General features: G+C 35.9%; 1 protein-coding gene across 3 annotated transcripts; it reads right to left on the reverse strand.

Annotated features, from left to right (window-relative positions):
- Positions 1-1,178: 1,178 nt before the first annotated feature.
- On the reverse strand, positions 1,179-11,081 carry LOC137941733 (DDT domain-containing protein DDR4-like). Of its 3 annotated transcripts, none has more exons than XM_068787283.1 (12): positions 10,426-11,081; positions 10,214-10,324; positions 8,729-8,815; positions 8,587-8,624; positions 8,420-8,501; positions 8,124-8,230; positions 7,811-7,967; positions 7,361-7,453; positions 7,141-7,264; positions 2,612-2,654; positions 2,106-2,297; positions 1,179-1,937 (listed from the first exon to the last, which is right to left on the reverse strand). In XM_068787283.1, the coding sequence occupies exons 1-12, from the start codon at positions 10,765-10,767 to the stop codon at positions 1,292-1,294; spliced, it is 2,022 nt and encodes a 673-aa protein (XP_068643384.1). In that variant the 5' UTR covers positions 10,768-11,081; the 3' UTR covers positions 1,179-1,291. The 3 variants fall into 3 exon arrangements, with proteins under 3 accessions (XP_068643384.1, XP_068643382.1, XP_068643383.1); XM_068787281.1 differs by having other exon boundaries at positions 1,179-2,033; XM_068787282.1 differs by having other exon boundaries at positions 1,179-2,021; positions 10,426-11,080.
- Positions 11,082-22,003: the final 10,922 nt, after the last annotated feature.

Below are 22,003 nucleotides of genomic sequence, written 5' to 3' on the forward strand. Positions count from 1 at the left end.
TTAACCTCTGCAGCTTTCTGCAAGTTTGGACATCACATAATATCATCCATCATTCCTTCCTTGCTTTCTCAAATAATTAGCAATATACCTGCAAAGCTTTCAGCAACTTCTTCAAAGGCCTGGACAGATGTAGCTCATAAATAGATTCAAAGTAATCACTGCATAATCTAGTTTTAATCGCCTAGGAGACGAGTTTTAACAGTACAAAGCATACTGTTCTTCACCTGTCTAAAGAAGTTGCCAGTCTCGAATGGAATTCTTTTAATGTACAAAACCATATGAAGTTCATGCTCTGTATGGCTTTTCAATGACTCAGTTTGGCTGACAAAGATCTTGGGTACAAGGCAAAGAATAAAAGGGTATCAAAACCAGCAGGAAAAACCATTAAAAATTGCTTAATCAGTATTTGAAATAGCTCAATAAAGATCATCAACTTTCAACTATCAAGTTGGAACTTGCCTGGTTCTTAGTTGACTGAGCAGAGTTCAGCCTGAGATAGAAATCCTAATTCCTCCAAATGTTCAAAAAGGCTGATCAGTTAAAAGTAACCACCATTGGGTCAAGCAGATTGCTCCTGATACAACTGTATTCACAATTTGACATGGCCACACGAGAACCAATTTGGTTTCAAAATCAGTACAGAACCATGCATGTAGAAAATGTAATAATTTGGAAAGAAACAGATGACACTGGGTAACTTGTCCGGGTTAGAAATCTAAAACAATTATGATTGAGAATAAACTTTGATTCAGGGGTCACAAACTGTTTTTCAATCTGAGTTACAAGTACAATTTTCCTACGTAATTCTAGTATTACAACAGCAGCATAAGGCTGAGTTAAAAAGAAAAATTCTAAAAGGCTATAACCTCATCCAAAATGCAATTACCTCAGTTGGAGAATGAACCATTATCAATAATTGGCGCCAACTTCTCTACTAGCAAACACATCTAAAGATATAGCTTTTCAAAGCCCAGGTTACGCAGATCTTGTACATCAGAATAGTCAAACAGGCAATCCACCCTGTTGAACGAGAAAGAAAAAACTGCTAAGCCTTTCTATCTCAGGTAATAGACTTCAAGAACGTATCTACCTATCTACACATCCTCAGCTCCTGCGCTCCCTTATAAACCAACAAATTATGAATACATCAGACGTGTTTGCTCCCATACGCCATCTCATTTGCTGGAGAGGAACTTAATAATGCCCCTCGTAATCTACCAAAATTTAGAGCTATCATACATTGCTTCGTAGAATATTATCATACACCTTTCTTCAAAAAAAAAAAAAAACTCTAGTTCACATCTTCATCTTTCATCATGGTGGTAGACCCATCTTCAAAACTAGTGCCTGGGGCAAGTTCATTTAGGTCAAGAAACCGTCTTTTCCGTACACCTTCAGCTTCTTGATTAGGTGGACTACTGACTTTTTCAAGAGGTTGACTTTCTTCTTTGTGAATAGACTCAACACCATTAGACACAGACTGATCAACTTTCATTTCCTGATCCCTTTCTTCATCTTCTTCAGAATCATGGCTCTCCCCAGTATACTCCACATTATTGCTTGCATCTGAGTTCCCCTCAGACATAGTAGCCTTTTTGAGCCTTGCTGAATCAGTTTCAGAGTCTGACATCTCATACTGTCTGTAGTCAATGCGAGTCCGTGTGGCTCGCTTGCTTCGCCGAAGACCTGATTGAAGTTCATCAACAGATCTTGTTTTTGCTCCCCTCCTACGAGTAGGAACTTTTCTTGACCTTCGTGGTTCTTCCTCGTCTTCACTAACACTCAAAGAATCATCTTCTTCTTCTTCCTCATCTTCAGCATTTTCCTCCTCCCATCTATACTCCTCATCTCCCTCGGAGCTGCTCGACACCTTTCTCTGTTTCCTGCTTCTGAGATACGCATCATCATACACTGCTTCACCCACAATATCATCATCACTGTCAAAATCCGCTTCATTATCAGAAACAGCTTCCACAAATTCCTTCTCTGAGTACCTTTGAGGTCTTTGCCTTCGCCGATTGCTACAGTTTGATCTTAAGCACAAAGTAAGGATAACTAGTAAATTAAATTATGAGAAGCAAATTAATAGGGAATAGAAACTATACTTGCGTTCTAGAAGTCCAGTTCTCTGTTCTTCATCAGTTTCATCGTGATCGGTTGACTTTGGAGATGGGGTACCATTTGATGCATGTTGAAAGCCTTGTTGAAGACCATTCCATCTGCTTCCATTGGAAGAGGCCTCAGGCTTTGAAATGGCTTCACGTTTGACAACTGCTTCAGGTGAGGTTTGTCTTTTCCTAAAATGTACAAGAATCACATGTGAACAGTAGCCATGCAATATATACAATATAATTGTGAGTAAAGAATAACATTCTCTCAGAAATATATAATTATGATATTATAGGCCCTTAAGCTTCTCTCAGTCATACACTCAAATATTAAGGCAAATGGAATTAGATAATTGGTAATTACAGTCACATGCAGACACATTGTGCTTTTTCTTAACAAAAAAAAAAAACAATCACATGCATACACACACAACATGCAAACCATACACAAGAGTAAAAAGGGGATATCAATACAGTTTAACTCAAGGTGAAGAGTTGCATACTTGGTGATTTTTATGGCCTCATTTATTGACCGGTCATAATCATCTGCAAAATTGTTAAATAACCATTAGGAATCAAAGAGGCACACATGCTACTAAGAAAAGAGCAAAGGAAAGAACCAAAATTACAAAATGCAAGATTAAGAGGCATGATCTATACAATATGCACATGAGAGTTACACAACTTTCATTTTCATCTTTGAAACTCAAAGGAAAAGAAGGCACACGCAATACAACAAGATAGGCACACAACCATATACAAATTTCAAATTTAGTTATTAAAATTAGTAGCAACGAGTGCTCCTGTCATTTTGAATGACAGGAGCCTCTCGCCATTCAGAAAAAAAACCACAGGAGCATCTTTCAGTTTGAATCAAAAGAACTACATGTGATCACAAAACGTTTCCATTATTATGCCATGCAATTCGTCTAACATCCAGAAGTTTTAAGTAAAATCATCAGAATCAAGGAGTTACATACAGATATTAGCAGGCATATAGAGTGGGGAAATGAGCCAAATATCCAGCCTGTTTCAAAAAATTTGGTCTTGAATCAAAGGTGTCAATTTGACCCGTTTACCCTATTGTCCATTTACCATTTACCATTTAATAAATGGAAGAAAAAGTTACCCCAATAGGTAATCGAGTAATTTTACCCAATTACCTATTTACCAATTATTGAACAGAATAGAGACGTTTTAAGTGTTTTCCATATCTGACTACCCAATAACCCGGTAATATGCAAGGGCAATTCAATAGTTTACCTTTTTTATTTTGTTTGAAGATGTGTAATTTCTATTAAAATCAGAACAAGCTTGTTACAGAGGGGCAAGTTCCTCAAGCCCCTAGGGAAATAGAATCCCCAACATAAATACAATATCTGGAAACACCTTCTTTAACTAATTTATCCACAAGACAATTGGCAAAGCGCAAGACATCAGTGCAAATAACAGTTAACCCTAACCCAAATGATTAATTTCGTCACGGTTTTCTGTTTCAGTTTAAGTATATTTGAGATATCACAAGGTTGTCAAAATTGGGGATATTTTATGATTTTTAATACATCAGTAGCAACATTCTAGACTTTTTTTTTTGAAAATGATGTCCTAGGCTTTTCTATATATGATTATTTTATTTTTGTATAGCTTTTAGGATTTTTATAAATTTTATATAATTTTCATCATTGTTACATTTATTTACTTTTTTTTTTTTTGAGAAAAAGGTGTGAATATATTACTGAGAGAAAGAATACAAACCTTGCTAATCAGGACCTTCCTCCACAACAAGATGTTGGAGAAAAACACCAAATTTAGCCTAAGTATCCGCTAAGTTATTAGCAAATCTAGGAATATGATTCCACATACATTGTAATTGAGAAATTAAAGTACATATATCATCAAAAAGATCCCAATGGCACCAAGGAGGTTTGCATGTCTTCTATACCAATTGATGACAACTTGAGAATCGCCTTCGACATATAAAGGTCCAACCATCCTCTAATGAAACAGTTTTAGGCCATGAAACAAACAAGACGACTTGGTTGTAGTTGAATCTGATATCCCAATTGGCCCGGAAAAAGAGAAGAGAAAATTTCCTTTATTGTCATGAATAACCCCTCCATCTCCAACAGGCCCCGGACAACCTAACGCGCTTCCATCAAAATTCAGTTTGAAAAAACCAACCGGGGGAAGAGACCAAGTTTCAATAATCGGAGGGCGGGGGAGGTGAGACATTTTTGCAACAAGATCCCAATTTTCTCGTATGTTGATTCCTTCGAGATTTTTAAATTCTTTTCTCATAAGAATCCAGGAAGTAACTTGCCCAACAATTCGGTTGCTAAAAATATTTTCAGAAAGAGATTTTCTATTAAACCTTCTGTTATTCCGTTCTTTCCAAAGGGCCTATATGATGTGACCAACGCAGCAAGAGATTAATAGTTTTCCAAGTAAAATGGTATACAAGATAAACTATGCATAACCGGAACAGTATATGAAATAGCATACTCTGTTCCATCAGTTTACACTCCCATCTTAATTCCAAAGCCTGCACTTCTAATAATTTTGAGAACTTGCCCAAATCTGGGCATGGACCGTGCAAGCCTCTCACTCTCTTTTATTTTCAGAATCAAGAACTATATGCGCCATAATAGTTGTAATTCCACAAGTTTAATGCCCAAAATTTTATAAAACACCATTTTTGTATTTGGGTCACCATTGAACTCCAAGTAGTCTAATTATCAGATTTTAAAACCTGAAAAAGAACCCTTGATAGATTTGAACTCTCCCTAACAGTTCTTCATCTAGGGGTCTGATCAAGATAATTTAATATCAACAGTAGACCTAATCCAGGGCACAAAAAAATCTTTTTTCTTTCTTGAATGTAAAAAAGAAAAAAGAAAAAAAAAACTTAGTAACATGACATACCGGTCATCAGTTTTGTTGCACTAGACCCCAGTCATCGCTTTTCCACCCTTTCTGTAATTGGGAGGTAAGATTCCCCACGCAATGTTGGGGAAGGGGCCAACCCCCTTCCCTCTCTCTCTGTAAGGGCGGGGAGAAGCCTCACCCTCTCCACCATTGCACGATAACAAGGAGGGCAGAGGCTCCTCTACGGAGACATCAGGGGAGGGGGGGTTGCTCTTTTCTTTGGAATGACAGGGAAAGGATTCCCTATAATAACAACCATAAAGGAGCAAGGGCCCATCCTCCTTCCCTCCATCATTTTCCTCAGACCAGGGGAGACTTCTCCCCCAATCCTTAGGTTTTTCTTATTCCCTTTGTAAAAATGGTGGTATGACGTTATACCAAGTCAACCGATGGTCAACCCTGGTTGACTAGGGTTTGACAGTACCCAGTCACCTCTCCAAGATACGCCAGCCATGAGAATTGAACCCAAGACAGCAAACTTATGTAGCCGCTGAACCTAAAGCCTAATCCACATCAAGACATCAGCCAATGTTTTATACATATATTACATGTCTAGGAAATGCAAGATTTATGCTTCACTGTGCAACAATCTGTACACAAAACAAAGCTCTTCACATCTTTTTGTGAGAAAAGCTCTTCAGATCTTTTAAAACAACAGTAATAGCAATTTCACACTTTTTTGCAATTCACAGTCGTGTGCCTATGTTTGATTGTTGATCATGATAATGACTTTCCTTTAAAATGGTAATTGGTTTTTCCATTAATGTAAACATTATGAATGTTTTTTGCCAGAGAAATTTGGGATTGCAAAGGCATATGGCATGTGTTTGTTTGCACTGTTGGCAGCTTTATGTAAGCGTAACATTACGTAGAAAGCGTACAAGCATAGACAAATAAATACAAATTTTCAGCAAATATAGCCAGGCAAACAGGGAAAACATTGATCGGAGTTGCAAATTACAAATTTGGCATATAGGTTAATAAAAGCAACATGAAAAACAGAATATGCATGCACAGTGGTAGTGCCTTTTTGACTTCAGGAAATGAATTGTTGGATATTCTCATGCATTGCAGTATTCAGGTCATAGGACCAGTGGCTTCAATTGGGCTACACTACAGATGAGAGATAGAAGACAAGAACATAAACGTACTAACGGAAATGTCCATGGTATTCTAGTTATCTCTCAGTAGCATCAAAGTAAAGGCACTAATGGAGCCTTGAAATTAGAGTTTTCAGCATCATTTCAAAAAAAAAAAAAAAAAAAAAATGGTGCCTTCAAGTCAAGAGTCAACGAGAATGCACAAAACCAGGAGATCGATATTCTGATTCTCCTGTGTCATACATCTCCTACAAGGTTCTTTCAGTATAAATAGGTCAGTAGCAAATGTTTAAGAAAATAATGGAACATTAGTGGGAAAAAAACACGGTAAAAGAGTTCCATACTAGGAGCCTTGACAGTGTCCAACCAATGTTTCTTAACAGAGTTATTCTACCCTCCAATTTGACCCATGACTTGGCCGGGTCGACTCGGATTGGGGAGGGGGTCGATTGGGTCCGGGATTGGACTCGCCCCTTCTATTCAGGATGAGTCTCACTTATTGCTGGAATCATGAGTCCCTGACCCAACTTAGGCAACCCGACCTGGGTTAGAGAGCCATGTTCTTAAAAGAGAGTATCCGCAAGATATCATATGACGGTATTCTGAAAGACTTCAAAAATTTGATAAACGTGTGATGCTAAAAAAAATCCTCCCAAATTTACAGATATGTCCCGGTTTATGAATATGTCCCTATTAGTTGTTTATTTTCTTTGTCATCCTGACAAATACTCTTATTAACAAATCTTACCAAGAATAGCTGTGCTCTAATTATAATAATCCAGTTAAATGATTTCCCCAATTAACAAAAAAGGAAAGACCAAGGTTCCTAATAAGAATGACAAAAGGCAGCTGATGAAACCAACAACCAAACATGTCATGTGCTGAGGAAGTGGCTTTGCTAAGGCATAGATTATGACATTACATGTCCTAAAAATAGCTTCAAACAAAAACAAACAAGAAATTTTTTCAAAGGCAATGATTGATGAAATCCATACTAATTCTCTTACCAAAAGTATAAGTGACAGGTTTTCTGTCACGAAGAGAGCGTCCAGTAGCAATCCCATCCGGATTCAAATAGCTGTCAAGGAGCAGTGCTTGTCTATGTTGCTTTTTGAGCAGCCTCTCTTTCCTCTACAAAAATAATGGATACAGCATCAGATCTTTTATGTATAGCTCAATTCCACTTTTCCAGCCAAATGCAACTTTAGGCCACATCGATATGGATACCTTATGTATTTTATCAACCTCCGGGATAATATCACTCTTTAACCTCTTTCCAAGTGCAGCCTCTGTCCTATTTTTACTTGATACAAGCTTCTCCTGCAAGTAGTGGACAAGATTAATAAAGAAATGCAGGATAAACATAACAACTTAAGATGCCTGGAATCCTTTACTCAGAGATGACACCTGTGAATTAACAGTCTATATAAAAACATACGTAGGCCTGAGTTTTCAATGAAGGGCCAAAAGTACAAATAGATAACTTTTTTGAAAAAGATGTATTAATAAAACGAGAGAAATTACAAAATTTGGGGAGGCAAGTCCCTTACAACCAGCGATTGTAGGGTAGCTCCCTTCCTGGCAAGCACATCTGCTGCCGAATTAGCGGATCTTGGAATGTGAGTCCAGATACAAAAAACAATTGAGGTAATTTCTAAGTACAAATAAATAACTTACTGATACTTCCAAGAATTCATCTAAATTGGTAGCAACTGTTTCCCATTGGATGGATACAATCGGAATGGAGGGAGCCCCCTTACCCTTCCCTTTTTTTACATCAATTTTCCTAATTTCTCGATACAGGCGATGACCAACAACAGGATCGTCTTCATACCTATAGGATAACAAGTACTGCTTCAGCACATAAACTACTACATAAAACAGACTTAGACATAAGTTTCTGTTCAACTGAATGACTATAACAGAGACCAACAAGGAAACCACAAAAATAAAGGATCTTGGAAGCTTCCAAGCTCATGGTGGTTATTACCAGAAAGAAATTCCCTGTGAATCACCTCCAATCCGTTCTTTTCGGAATGTTGAGAGTAGTACTCCATGTTTTAAAGAATTGTCAATATAACTTCGAATGTCCTCTTGCTGCATAATGAGGAGCTTAAAATTCATAAGTGATGCACATCAAAGAACATAAAATATATAAATTGGTCTCACTGCCAAGCCATGTGCACGATCTTTATTTCTTTTGAAAGAATCTCTTTGCAAGATATAATAATTCGAATAACAAGATTTAGTAGTGGAGTCTGGAGAAGAATGTAGAGATCATGATACCTCAACACGTATGTCACATAGTGCTTTCAAAATCTGTACGCGAGTCCCAGGATCAAGAATCTTGTATGTTTCAACCTCCACTCTTCACAGACAAACATCACAAACATATTAGATAAGATACTCTTACTTTGAATATGAATAAAGCCCAAGCAATTAATTTTACTCACCCATGCGAGGCAACAATAGGGATGTCCCCTTCAGCAACCTGCAGAAAAAAATATAAAGGTCGAGCTACCTCAAGCTTAATGCGATATGGTGTTATCTGCATGCTCCACGAAAGAGAAATTAAGAAGTTCAACAATCACTCACCCAGTGCCACCAGTCCCTCAACTTTCGGCATAATACTGTCACCCAAGTTGCTCGACCCAATGCCATCCGTGTAACAGGAGGAATTGCCTGAACAAGAAAACAAGATAAGTAGCTAAGTGTTTTTCTCTGGATGTGATACACATGCCCTTTACTCCTTATACCCCTTGGTGAGACTTGATCCCAAAACATCGCACTAGAAACCCTCCCATATGACAATTCAACCAAGGCCCAACCAAGGCCCAATCCATTCAAGTAAGCATTTTTTATATATATTTTTTTAAACAAGTAACTAAGCATTTGAGTGCTAAATCAGTGTATCTATTTTCTTTTTCAGACTAATTTTGCCAGTAAATGCAAATAGACTCTGCAACTGATTGGTTGTTGTTTTGTCCAGGATAGTTCCTTCAGGTTGTTGTTTTGTCCAGGATAGTTCCTTCAGGTCGACACCCAGCTTACAATTTTAGACAATCATTAGGACATGGACACCCATATATGCATAGTGCAATGTCATGGGTGCTTTTCAGATGAGACACATCATCCACAAACCCATACATATAAAAAAAATGTTAAGAAAAGCAAAAAAGCTATATACAGATTGCAGATAATATTTTTTAAAGCAGGGAGCAATTCAGTAACTATTAGCAGTAACATATCATTTACTGATGACAGACTGAGAACAACAAGAACATATATTTTGCTGGGAAGTAGAAAGACTTAAACAGAAATCAATGAAAAGATTTCTTGTTAACCTTCAACCGATATTCACTCAAGAACACAACCATGGTGCTCATTTTCTTTCTGACACCAGAAAACTCCCTTGTCAAACAGTAAAGAGTTGCCTTTAGATAGAATACAGAATAACATTGAAATATCAAGGCAAGGTGCAACCAATAAAAATTAGGTCCAAGTAGGTACACGTTCTCCTGCATTGCACCTCCTTCTTTAAATCATGAAAAGTAGCAATAGAAACCACAAAGTACATAATAAGAGAGCACATAACCTACCAAAATTTTGGTAGTTTTGAAACATTGATATCTCTAACAAATGTAAAAACTAGGAGCTTTCCACTAGAAAACAGGTGAATGAAATTCTTGCATCCATTATAAAGTGATGAAAGTTCATCTTTTATTCTAGAATAGCTAGAGTTGCCTTGAGAATTTGATAATACGAATTTACATTTCCCACCAAAATAGACGGGCTCATGTATGGAATAAAGCTGATACTACTTTAAAAATCTGATGATATCCATGGCTTTTATTTTATTAAAACATTGCCACCGGCAAGACCATCGTATATCACTCCACTAGATATAACTATATCAGGCTTAATAAAAACAAGTAAATTGGCACGTTACAGGGACGAAAAAATCGAACTTTTTCCCACTTAATAAAGCAAAAAAAAAAAAAAGGTTTTTATTTAAAAGAAAAAAAAAAGTGTATATATATAAAAATAAAAAAAAAGTATTTTGATGACCAAATCACTGACCTTCAAAAGTGGTATATGAATGTCATCCAAAGTGTTGTTGGGAGTAATCAAGGCGGTCTCAAGCTCTTCCGCCGAGAACTCGATTCCAATATTTAGAAGTGGTCTAAACACCTGAAAAGCGAAAAGGCGAGCAGTAACCAGTAAGCCCTAGGAAGAGAAATCGAGAGAAGGGCAAAGCAGGGCAGAGAAAGCAGGGATGGCAATGAAATTACATGTAAGAAGTTGAGAAGGGAAGCCAACTCCCACATTGATCGGAGGTTCCACCGAGGCACCTGGGAAGGCGGGGGAGAGTGAACAAGCGGCGTGATGATCTTGCTACATTGCTGTTGTGGTTGATCGCCCTTGGCCTTCTCCTTATCCTTGTCCTTGCTGTTGGCAGTACCAAGGGCAACAGTAGCGTGGTAAAGACGCGCGGCGGCACGGGAAGTGCAGGCACGGGGGAGTCGCTCCTTGCGAGAAGAGGGAGGAGGAGTGGCGGTGCTTTGGGGAGGCCCGCTGCCCTCGTCGAGAGAAGATCCGTTCAGTTGCACGGCAGTCGAGGGCTCGTCGGACATGATCACCGTCTGAAATCCTCCGGCCAAGGAATCAGGGCGCAGATCGGAAGACGGAGGTGGAGCAACGCGCGGGAAGCGAAAAACGAGTGAAACGTACGAGCCAGAGACGGAGGAGATGACATGGTAAAGAAGTGCCCACACCCATCATCTAATGCTGAGCAGGGAGCGAACGAGAGAGAGAGAGAAGGAGAGAGAGAACAGAGACGGGGTCGAGGAGGGGTACGACGGAGGAATAACAAAAGACTTAGAGGAGAAGAAGGGAACACGAGGGAAAAGCTTTTTATTTACCTCTCCCGTTTAGACTGGTGAAGATCGAACGAGTGGCAATAATGAGAAGAATGATCAGATGTGCCTTTAGAGCCTAACTGAGACACTTGCTTTTATGCCTTATAGTGCACCGACACCGGGCCCACTAAGAGGACCATATATCTCAGATGGCAAATGTTTGCTTCCGGAAAGGGGTTCAGATCCTCCTCCAGGAATTTTTAAGAGGTTGGTCATATCTAGAGTTTAACATCTACAAAATTTGTGGGCCACTACTAGCTTCACATTTGGTACTAAACTATTATAAAAAATATAGAGTAAATCATCATTTACATGGCTTCGTTGCTACTCAGTTCAATTGAGTTGGCTTTAGTTACAATTTGGTTGTTTTGAATTACAATTTTATTGCAATTTGGGGTGGCAATTTGTTACGTCATGTCATCGCATGAAAGAAGTTGTTAAACTAGTTAACTTAAATATTGTTGACCATTTATTGACTGACTTCTTCATGTGGATGATAACAAAAGTTAATAGATTTGACAATTGTAAATCTAGTATCTCATATATTTTTCCTTCAAGAGACATCCATTTTAAGGTCTAAAGTATCAAAACGTACTTCAAGTATCATAGAGAGTCAAGAACTCTTTGTTGGAAGATATGATGTAATTAGTTTATGATTTATGTCTCTTATTCATTCTTATTAGGGTAAAAAGGGTATTCTTGTAATATTAATCCTTTTAATATCAATAAATACAACTTAGGGAAGGGTTTGGACAAGTCCATAGCCCTATTCTTTTTTTTTCTTCTCCAAATTCGTTACTCTTCTTCTCCTCCTCCTACACCTTTCCACAACTCTTCTTCCTCTTCTCAACCCATAATCCTATTCTACTTTGATCATACATCTTAGAATCCTAAGTTCTAACATGGTATCAGAGCGGGGAATAATGTGAGATGGAAAAATAAAAAATAAGATGGAGAAGGAAAGGAAGAAGAAGAAAAGGAAAAACAAAAAACAAAAGGAGTTTCTCGTTTTTCCTTTCGTCTTCTTTCCAAATTCATATTTTATTAGATTTTTAACTCTCTTACTATATGTTTCACATATCAAATTATATACTTTTGAAAAGATATTTGAGTCTAGTTTTCAACTCAAAAATAATCATTGAAATCTGATTTTTCTAGAAAGCAAAATTGACATCAGATGTAGCAAAGGTCATGCACATAAAAGTTTCGTGTAATAGCAAAAAAAACTTCAAATTTTGAGCCGTTTATGCCTTCAAGAACGAGAGTTTATATGGAGAATTATATATCAAAAAAAATATTTGTAAGTCTATTTTCTTACCTATTCAACCAATTCTAAATCTAAATTTTTTAGATGGAGATATTGATCTCGGAAGAGTCAATGGTCATACCTATCAAAGAAGAAAGAGTGAGTACTCAATTCGGCCATATTATAGAGTCCGAAATCTATCAAATTATTTATCTCAAAATAAGTATATTTTATGAAGAGATTATTATACTTAGATGAAAGGTATTTAATTTTAGTTTCATGAGGATAAAATTTCATATCAATCTGATTTATATTTAAAGAGATATTCGCATTAGAAGAATCAATGATCATGTTAGTATCCTATTGCATGCAAAGATCATAATTTAAGCTGATTTTTTTGCTTCTCTTTTTGAGGTATTGTTATTGATCAATAATATCAGGAAAGTATTTCATGATCTACCCTTGGAAAGTTTCTTTTTTTAACTAACAATATATGGAAAGAATCTTTAGAAGATCATCTTATTTTCAAAAACTTTCCTTGATTTATTTATCAAAGAGAAGAAATGTTCCTATTCTGAATTATGGCAACTTCCCAAAAAAAAAAAAATAAGAGCTACTTGATTTAATGCTGAAAATTAGAAAAATATCTATGTAAGGAGATTATGATCGATGATCAAATTTAAAATGTGTGTTTCTTGTTATGAGAAATCCTTGCAGCATATTAACAACATGTTGGAGCGACACTCAGTGTACTTATCCCCTAATGAAGCGAGCAGCCTCGTTCAGCCTATCACTCGATGAAATCCTTTCAACCTATAACTAGTCTAGCCTCAAGTTTTGCCTTCAATTTTTTTATCTTGCCTTTCAGAATCGGTTTCGTTCCGTGATTACATCTCTAAGCGTGGACTACATTCAAAAATAGGACACTTATGTCATTGGCTGTTAATTAGTTGGTTTAGTATGACTTGCTCTCGGTTTGGGATCTAAATTAATCATTGATGCAATAAGCGTGGAAGTAACATTCATTACTGTTTTATTCACTCTTCTCTATTTTTTAGAAGACCTTGCAGCTACTCTCAGAACCGTCAACACAGTTTTGTTATTTTTTTTAGAAGATTAACATCACTTGGTTCAATTTATTGGCATCTTATTACTCGGTTAAAGCTTATTATTTGGTGCACATATTCCTTATTCAAGGATGGACATACTGCAAATTATCTCATGTGTCCTTATTACTCTTTAAGGACTTTTACAATTTATTAGTTATCCATTGCTATATAAAAATATATTTGGTATGTGTTATTTGGGCATTAGCTCATTACCACAACTGCTATTGTGTCTCTTAGACTGAGATATTATTATTGAAGAATGACTCCTCGATTGCTAACCGTTGTCTGAATTGGTTCGTCTAATGCAGAATTTAAATTTCTTAGGAAAATAAAGTACATGATGGCATCAACATCTTATCTTCCTCATTTCTCATTATCCTCTTATTTGGCATTCTCTTCTATTGTCCTTTATTTGACTTTCACTTACCCCTTTGGCCAAACCTTTTTGGAGCATTGCGTGGGTTGGTCCCTTTTATTTATATAGGTGATGTAAGTCTTTTGAGACTTTTTATTGGTACCCATGGGTCTTTTATCGCCATCTTGTGAATGACAGGCATCACCCACTTTACTTTTTATTGGTACCCTTGGGTCTTTTATCGTCATCTTGTGAATGACAGGCATTACCCACTTTAGTGATTATTATCACTATATTTGGTCAAAATTCTTTGAGGTTGGTTTTGACTTATATTTTATCACCCATTTCTACCCTATGAGAGTCGATGCCTGGTGTTGGGACGCCTTAATGGAGAAGTTTATTACTGCATCTATGTTTTGGTTCAAGCTGGGATCACTACCAATACCTCCCAAATTGAGGTGGAGTGTTAGAAGATATGATGTAATTAGTTTATGATTTATGTTTCTTATTTTTTCTTACTAGGGTGAATGGTATTCTTGTAATATTAGTACTTTTGATATCTATAAATACAACTTAAGGGGGGGGGGGGGGGGGGGGGGGGGTTGGTTTGGACAACTCTATAACCCTATTCTTCTTTTTTTCTCCTTCTTCAAATTCATCACTCTTCTTCTTCTCCTCGTAAACCTTCTCTCCACAACTCTTCTTCCACTTCTCAACCCTTAATCCTCTTCTACTTTGATCATACAACATGGAATCCTAAGTTCTAACACTCTTGAAGAAACACCTTTAGAAGAAAAAGATAAATTGAAGACTAGAGTTTTAGGATTTACTATGAAAGGTCAAAACCAAGTTTATGTGAAAGAGATTTCTCCACTCTTTCCAAATTGAGGTAAAATGCAAACTTAGAGCTTTAGGACATAACATGCATTCAAACCTGTTCTCAAACTATCATATACACATTTCATACGTGTTAGAGATATTTATTATTGGAAGTTGGGCTCTTGCCCACAAGACCAAGGAATGCCCACATATCTAAGAGTATAATAATATGGGCCACAACACCAAGAAAGACCCACAAAATGGGGCCCAAGCCCATAAGAAGTAGGACCCACCATGATTACCACAAGCTGACATCCTTATCACATAAGTTGGAAGATCAAGAAGGACTCACAAAGGCATCTTTATCTTATGGTTACGTCCTAGAAGAGTTTTAGTTTGAGTTATGTTTGTCTTTTATCAATATTAAGTTATTTAATTATACTAGGACTTATCTTTAAGTGTTAGAGTTTGGGTGTAATTGGGACCAAGGTAGTTTTATTGTAATTGGAGTCTACTACCTTCGTCTATTATAAATAGAGATTCATGTGCTTTGATTATAATAAGTTAATGAAGTCATTAAAGTATTTTTCTTTTCCATAAATTCAACATGGTATCAGAGTAGGTTCTGTGAGTTGACTCGGTCAACCCACAAAGATAATGAGATCCTTTTCTCTAAACCCTAAACCCTAAGTCTAGGTTCATAGTTATTTATTTTCAGTCCCTACACCAGTATTTTACTTTGCATTTTTCACCTATATATCATGAGATTTGTATATTATAAATTATATATTTATGAAAATATATTTTCAGTCTAGTTTCCAAAGAAAATGATTTTATTTAATCGGAGTTATCTACAAAGAGATATCGATATTTGAATGAGTGAAGGTCATATTGCAAAAAAGGTTCGAGCAACAACAGAAAGCTTCAACTTCTAAGGTATTTTATGCACTCAAGAACTAGACCTTATATTGAGAAATATATATCAAAAGAAATATCTATAAGTCTATTCTTTTTACCTGTTCAACCAATTTTTTATCTGAGTTATCTACAAAGAGAAATCGATATTTGAAGCAGCAAAGATCAGATTGGAAAGGAGGTTGGAGTAGCAACAAAGATCTTCAACTTCCGATGTATTTTATGATATCAAGAAAGAGAGTTTATATGGAGAATTATATATCAAAAGAAAGATATGTAAGTCTATTTTCTTACCTATTCAACCAATTCTTGGTATAAATTTTTTATAAGGAGATATTGATCTTGCAATAGTCAATGGTCATGCTGGAAAAAAAGTAGAAACAATACTTAGTCCAGCCAGATGACAGAGACCGAAATCTATCAGATTATTTATCTTCTGATAATTATATTTTATGAAGAGAAGTTATACTTGGATGAAAGGTATTTAAGTCTAGTTTCAAAAGGATAAAATTTCATGTCAATCTAATCTATATTTAAAGCTATATTGGTATTGGAAGAATCACATGTCATGCCACTATTCTGTTGTATTAAAAAATCCGAATTTATGCACTTTGTTTGCGTCACTGTTTGAGTTGCTATATCAGAAAAATATCTCACTTCTCCCTGGTTTACGGGTTTATTATTACATCTATATTATTTGGGCTTATTGCTGAATCTATGATATTTGGTTCAATTTGGGATCACTATCATTACCTCCCAACTTGAGGGGAGAAGTACAAGAAGTACAAGTAAGAAATATTTTATTCCATATGTTGTGGATATGTTTGTGACCAAAATATTCAAGAAATGGGGAGCACAAAAGATGAAGCTTATGCATCTAAGAAAAAATATTTATATCGAATTATGATTATTTCATGGGTCCTTCTACAAGGTTTATTATTTTGGTTCGTGTTATATGTGTTGAAAGATGGTCGTGTTACATTACAGTTGCTGCTATTATGTCTCTTTGGATGAGACATTATTATTGAAGAAGAGGCGGCCTCACTACCTTTTCTCATACCATAATTTATTTGACTCTCAAAAATATCACGGTTGGAACACCATGAGAGTCGGTGCCCGGATTGGGATACCATGATAAGTTTAACTCTAAAGAATATCACGGTTGGGGTACCATGAGAGTTGGTGTCCGGATTGGGACACCATTATAAATAAACCCACTACCACCCTCCCCCCACCCCCTCTTGTAATGGTTTTTATTACTCCTACCACTTGAGAGTCGTTGTCCTATGGAGGGACACGGTGGAGGACACTTTAGAGCAATGCTGATAGATGCACTACCTATAAAAGACAGAGTGTGCCCTACATCTAGCATTAGGACTTTTTGGAAGATAGGGCCCAAGCCCACACAACCATGGAAGACCCACATATCTAAGAGTATTATAAGACGGGCCACATAACCAAGGAAGGTCCACAAGATAGGCCCAAGCCTATAAGAAGTATGACCCACAATGATTAGCATTAGCTGGCATCCTTATCACATCAGTTGGAAGATCAAGAAGGACTCACAAAGGCATCTTTATCTTATGGTCACGTCCTAGAAGAGTTCTAATTTGAATTATGTTTTTTTTTTTATCTATATTGAGTCATTTAATTATGTTAGGACTTATCTTTAAGTGTTAGATTTTGGGTGTAATTGGGACAATGGTAGTTTTATTGTAATTAGACTCTACTACCTTCCTCTATTATAAATAGAGGTTTTATGTATTTTGAATATAATAAGTCAATGAAGTATTTTTCTTTTTCATAAATTCAACAGGACTGGAGTATGGAGCAATGTCTTACCGGCTAGGAGTGATTTTTACTCTCACTTATATTATGCCAGTAGGGCCTCATGGAAGGACGTAACAACATGAGGGGGAGTGTTGGAAGATGAAGGCATATTGGCAGATGTGTCATTTTATACAAAAAAAAATTATACATCATTTGCAGCAAGTTGGGAGTTCATGATGTTCTCTCACCCCCAGCTTGAGGGGGAGTGTTGGAAGTTGGGCTCCTGCCCACTCGACCAAGGAAGACCCACATATCTAAGAGTATTATAACATGGGTCACACGACCAAGAAAGGCTCACAAGATGGGCCCAAGCCCATAAGAAGTAGGACCCACCATGATTACCACAAGCTGATATCCTTATCACATAAATTGGAAGATCAAGAAGGACTCACAAATGCATCTTTATCTTATGGTCATATCATAGAAGAGTTTTAGTTTGAATTATGTTTGTCTTTTATCAATATTGAGTTATTTAATTATGCTAGGACTTATCTTTAAGTGTTAGAGTTTGGGTGTAATTGGGACAAAGGTAGTTTTATTGTAATTGGACTCTACTACCTTCTTCTATTATAAATAGAGGTTTATGTACTCTAATTATAATAAGTTAATGAAGTCATTGAAGTATTCTTTTCCATAAATTCAACAATGATCATTCATTCCCATATTTTTAAAGTATATTAGATCAATCGATTGAAATTATCGATCAACATTTGCCAATAATTGATCAATCAGAAGGGCATAAGCCAAAATTATAAAGCATGATCGATCAACCTAAGTCAATTGATCAATCATCCAAAAAATTGCCAAACCATGCAATAAAGCATGATCGATCATCCAACTTGGACTGATTGATCAATATTGTCTAGGCAAAACAAATTCATGTTGATTGATTAATCAACCTTTGAGATTGATCAATCATACAAAACTTTGCTAGTCAGGGACATAAAACATGATCGATCATACTAGAAATGCACTGCTAGAGAGAATTTTGATTGATTGATCATACCATATCATTGATCAATCAACTTAAAACATCAGACTCAACAAAAAGATATTGATCGATCATACGATCAATCAATAAGACACATTTTGACCCAAAAAAAGTCGTTACACTCGATTGATCGATTAATCACTTTTATACTAATCGATTAATGTAAACTCAACTTTGCAAATGCGAAAAAGGGTAAGTTTGGCTTGGGGAATTTATAAATACCCCATCAAAACTTCTCATTAAGAAGTTGGTGAGCATTTATTGGTACATCCATAAGCTTTTGTTCTCAATTCTTTGAAAATTCTCCCATGGGAATTTTCTCTCCTCTTCTCTCAAATCTTCTCCATTGCATTTGCATTGGACAAGCTTCATCATTCTCATTGTGCGACAAAGCTGGAAGTTTGGCGTTCTCAAGGAGAAAATTCTCTTCAATTGATAAAGGGTGTAATTTTTTTATCCTTTCTTTTGTATTTGATTTTGAGAAGGTTCATCTAGAACCTATTTGAATCTAGATGGACAAGACCTAACTAGAACTAGAATCTAGCCAATCTCTTGCGGAAATTATTTATAAAATCATGTATTTAAACTACACGTGGCTTAAAGATAGCCGATGTAAATTTCAGCTAGTAGAGCTAGATTAGTGGAATTTCTCAAGCACATATTCTTAGGCAGTGAATACCAATAGGGAACATTGATAACAAAATAGCTTGTCATTTATTATGGTGTGTGAATGTTTTAAGCTTTAAATTGCTTATTTGTGTGATTTTACTTTCCACGCCTTAAGAAAATTTTAACTTGTAATTCTCAATTCACCCCCCTCATCTCACCCCCCCCCCCCCCCCCCCCCCCCCCCAAAAAAAAAAAAAAAACAAGTCGTTACACTCGATTGATTTATCAATCAATTTTATACTAATCGATTAATGTAAACTCAACTTTGCAAATGGGAAAAAAAGGGTAAGTTTGGCTTGGGGAATTTATAAATACCCCATCAAAACTTCTCATTATGAAGTTGATGAGCATTTATTGGTATATCCATAGCTTTTGTTCTCAATTCTTTGAAAATTCTCCCATGGGAAATTTCTCTCCTCTTCTTTCAAATCTTCTCCATTGCATTTGCATTAGACAAGCTTCATCATTCTCATTGTGCTACAAAGCTGGAAGTTTGGCGTTCTCAAGGAGAAAATTCTCTTCAATTGATAAAGGGTGTAATTTTTTTATCCTTTCTTTTGTATTTTATTTTGAGAAGGTTCATCTAGAACCTATTTGAATCTAAATAGAAAAGGCCTAACTAGAACTAGAATCTAGCCAATCTCTTAGGGAAATTATTTGTAAAATCATGTATTTAAACTACACGTGGCTTAAAGATAGCCGAAACCTCTTTGATGTAAATTTCAGCTAGCAAAGCTAGATTATTGGAATTTCTCAAGCACATATTCTTATGCGATGAATACCAATAGGGAACATTGATAAAAAAAATAGCTTGTCATTTATTATGGTGTGTGAATGTTTTAAGCTTTAAATTGCATATTTGTGTGATTTTACTTCCCCCCCCCCCCCCCCCCCCCCCCCCCCCCCCCCCCCCCCTGGACCTAGAATTGATAACAGAGCAGTCCAGACATTTAATTGAGTCAAAATCTACTTGATTTTTTAAAAACTGACTAAATGATATCTTAAGATAAATTTCTCCTTCCCAAAGGGCAATTGGTCAATTGTCCCTCATTATTCAATGAAGTCAGTTATGGATATTGGAAGGTAAGAATCACACATGAAGGAACCATTGGAGTCAAGGACTCTAGAATTAGTTTGTTAATAGTCCAATATGATGAATTTAAAATGAAAATGGCCTAATCAATAGCTGAGATGAACTCTAGGTTCACTCATATCATTAATGAATTGTGTTAAAAAACATCTATGTGTGTAAGGGTGGCATAACTAGTAAATAAGGAAAACTTTCATAGATATGTCATAGAATTGTAATTATGCAAGCTAGTGTATGTCCTCTTATATATTTTCCCTTTTAAAGCAAGTATCTAAGGGCATTCTAGTCATTGTAAACACCTTCACACAACTATAAATATAACTTCAAGGCATGAGTAGAGCATTCAAGTCTCTTTTTCTTGGCTCAAATCCATCCTTACTCCTCTTTCTCTTTTCCTCTTCTTTTCTCTACCTTAGTTTCTTCTCACCTCTCTCCCAAGAGCTAGAGTTCCTCTCTTCTCTTCTTCGCTTGAGCTCTCTTGTGTTTATGTGTTGGATATAAAAATCAACATGGTATTAGAGCAAGTAAAACTCTGAGATAAAAAGGGAGAAGAATATGGAGAAGAAAGGAGGAAGAAGAAAAAGAAGAAAAAGAAGAAAAAGAAAATTAAACAAAGGGGAGTTTCTCATTTTTTCCCTTTGGTCTTATTTCCCAATTATTGTATTTCATTGGATGTTTCACTCTTTTACTGTATTTTTCATATATCAAATTATATACCGTTGAAAAGATCTTTGAGTTTAGTTTCAAACTCGAAAATAATCGTTGAAATCAGATTTTCTAGAAAGAGCAATTGACATATGAAGCAGCAGAAAAGTTTCGTGTAGCAGTAGAAAGCCTCAACTTTATGAATGGTTTGTATCAATATGACTGAGAATTTTTATTGAGAATTATATCTCAAAAAAATGTGAGTGTACTTTCTATCCCAATAAATCGTGTTTCAATCTGATCTTTCTAGAGAGAGATATCCATATTCGAAGAATCAAAAGTCATGTTGGTATTTGTTGGATGCGAAAATACAAATTTAAGCCGAATTTTTTGCTTCACTTTTTGAGTTGCTAATGTTGGTTAAGTTTTCTATTGGTTTTAAAACTCTAGTCAAGATTTTACCAACTGGAGTATCTTTCCTTCATTAAAGTTTTTCTTTCTTTGATCTTACATCACATTAATTTCCTTAAGAGAAAATTTTTGAGTTTAAGTTTAGTTTCCTTTTTTGACAAGTCTAAATTTTTTGATTAAGAAAGTCTTGTTTGCTCATTCTAAATTCCAAATATCAGTGTCCTAAAGCTCCCTTATTCCATAAATGATCTCTTGAATATATTTTTTTGAAAATTGATCAAGTTGTATTAACAAGTAATTGTTTTATACGATAAGTCTATTTTTATAAATTTTCCATTATTATGTTCCATATCTAAACTTTCTTATTGGGGGTTTTTTAAGTTTCCATAATCATCATGTTCATAGAGGAATTATTTTTTTACCTATCTCTTGAGTAAAACTTTGTCACTTTTTATCCATTAATTGGTCTAAAAGCGCCTCCTTCTTACTTGGAAGTATGAAGAGTTGCATTTTGCACCTCCTTCCTTTTGAAGTCTGAGAGCTACTATCTTTTTATTCAGACCCTTAATTCCTCAAAGCATTTTCTTCAATTTGTTTTTGTTAAAATTACTTCAGATCAATGCCTATAGACCCACTACCTAAAAAGTATAGGAGTGTGCCAAACATCCAATTGGAGTCAAATCTTTTATTCTTCACCCAAGAGGTGATTTGTGTTTGGGCTACCCTCAAAAAGTGAGTAGTCTTTTTATTGTGCCCTAAGGTTGGGCTATGTTTCCCCATTTGAAATTGAGAGGAGTGTGTTTCAAACTATGATCATTTTGATTGGTGTATAGAGCTTTGTCATATGGGTAGGAGTGATTTTTCTTCTGTC

This window comes from Aristolochia californica, unplaced genomic scaffold (assembly GCF_029961685.1).
Source record: "Aristolochia californica isolate CCGP_79_NKW_82.1479 unplaced genomic scaffold, dmAriCali1.0.hap1 SCAF_9, whole genome shotgun sequence".
Classification (NCBI taxonomy): Eukaryota; Viridiplantae; Streptophyta; class Magnoliopsida; order Piperales; family Aristolochiaceae; genus Aristolochia; species Aristolochia californica.